Source organism: Chrysochloris asiatica, unplaced genomic scaffold (genome assembly GCF_000296735.1).
Source record: "Chrysochloris asiatica unplaced genomic scaffold, ChrAsi1.0 scaffold00012, whole genome shotgun sequence".
Taxonomy (NCBI): Eukaryota; Metazoa; Chordata; class Mammalia; order Afrosoricida; family Chrysochloridae; genus Chrysochloris; species Chrysochloris asiatica.
The window spans coordinates 23,983,514-23,985,231 of record NW_006408530.1 but is presented as its reverse complement, the minus strand read 5'-3'; the positions used below and the strand labels follow the sequence as shown (position 1 = coordinate 23,985,231).

At 37.6% G+C, this 1,718-nt stretch overlaps 1 protein-coding gene across 1 annotated transcript in view; it reads right to left on the bottom strand.

Moving 5' to 3' along the window:
• Positions 1 to 1,718, bottom strand: part of LRP1B (low density lipoprotein receptor-related protein 1B) — a 2,342,762-nt gene that overhangs the window by 704,674 nt on the left and 1,636,370 nt on the right. Inside the window, exons 38-40 of the mRNA XM_006834597.1 lie at positions 907 to 1,034; positions 627 to 778; positions 210 to 334 (exon numbers count right to left, since the gene is read on the bottom strand). Coding sequence (XP_006834660.1) covers positions 210 to 334; positions 627 to 778; positions 907 to 1,034 — 405 coding nt within the window. The remainder of the gene's footprint in view (positions 1 to 209; positions 335 to 626; positions 779 to 906; positions 1,035 to 1,718) is intronic.

Here is a 1,718-nt window from a genome sequence, read left to right as displayed (position 1 = left end):
TATATATACATATGTATATCTATAAACTACCACATATTCCTTTCATTAGACTGTTAAATGCTTTTCTGTGTGAGGCTAGATGTAAAAAAGAATAGGTATGGAGGCTATAAAGTCATATAAGATTAAATCCCTAACAAAGTTAATAACTGTTAATAAGAGGGCAGAGAGACAACATACAATACAGTACATAGTTCTAGAAGGTGGCTGACCTTTCTCTCTTACTCTGTTAAAGATTTTAACTTCCTTGAGGTTGACACCAAGGCCAGTTCTCATGGTCACCATTTCTGTGGCATCATTCTTGTGGCCCCTTCTGATGGACCCATTAGCATGAGCTCTGTCAAAAAAGTTGACCATAATCAGTAATCTTCCACTAATTGTAACAAAACAAAGTACTTAGCTGATGGTAACAAATGGTCCTACAGAGAGGAAAGAAACCAAGTTTAGTTGGCAACATTGAAATTCTTAAGCCTGGAATGGCAAGAGTACCTACCTTTTCTGTGGAAATGACATGGCTTTGTGAGATCCTTTTCGTGACCTTGCTATGAAATATCTAATCCTACAAGGATAAAGCAACTGGCACTGAAATAACATTTTGTGACTCAAATATTTATGAAAAAATAAATTACCTGTCAGACCAGTAGATGTAAGCCCCAAAGACTGCAACTGAAAACATATCCACATTGCTCCCTGACAGCACCGTCTCACGGCTGCCTCCAGTCTGAAGGTCAATTCTTTCTATCTTGTCTGTGCGAGCATCACACCAATACAATTTATTTTCCTAAATATTGATTGAAAAATAACAGTGCAAGCAATTTTTATTATAAAAATAAGTGAGTAATAAACATGAAATAATGCAACTCAGCAGTTAATGGACTTTACATTTTAAAGAGAATAAATTTCACAGACCTCATAGTCAATGGAGATGCCATTCGGCCATCCTATTCCCATGCTTACAAGGACAACCTTCTCTGAGCCATCTAAGTGAGCCTTTCCAATGCAGGGCATCTGTCCCCATTCAGTCCAGAACAAGTACCTGAAATTAAATTACTGAGATATAGTAATATGTAGATAGATACATAAGCAGTTACTATTATTCATAATAACAGCAATACCATTCATAATAGTAAGAAAGGAATAAGGCATTGTCAAAATCTATATATGCATATGATTGTTTAAATATAATTTTTATTATCAAAAATATTCAGGTAATCATTGAAATCTCAAGAATTAATTTTGAATTCTACCAGAACAACCTTTACATCTGCTGTTCTAAATGTGAAATTAGGCCAACATGCTTGCCGAATTGTCTCATAATTGTTTTTATATTTCAATTCAAACATTACTTTTTTCAAAAGGCTTCTGTGTCCGAGAGAACAAACAAGATGGCGGCTTGAGTGGAAGTGCAGTAAAGGAGCTCCGCCAATAACAACACAGAATACCCAACCAAGCAGGCTCAGGGGACAGTCCCAGAACTTTGAACCACATATAAAGGAATATTTAGAAAGTTGGAAGATTCATAGCTGGGGGAATTTGTGGCAGAAGCAAGAAATCTATTGCTTTCTAGTCCAGGATTCTCAGCAGCCCAGGAGCCGCCATCTTGGGTGAGACCACGTGGGGAAAGGATCGGAGCGGCCACAGACACCTGGCAGAACCCCTGAGATAAAGGTGTGGACATTCTTTTCTTTTGGTATCTGTTCATTGGTCCCTTGCTGTCTGCG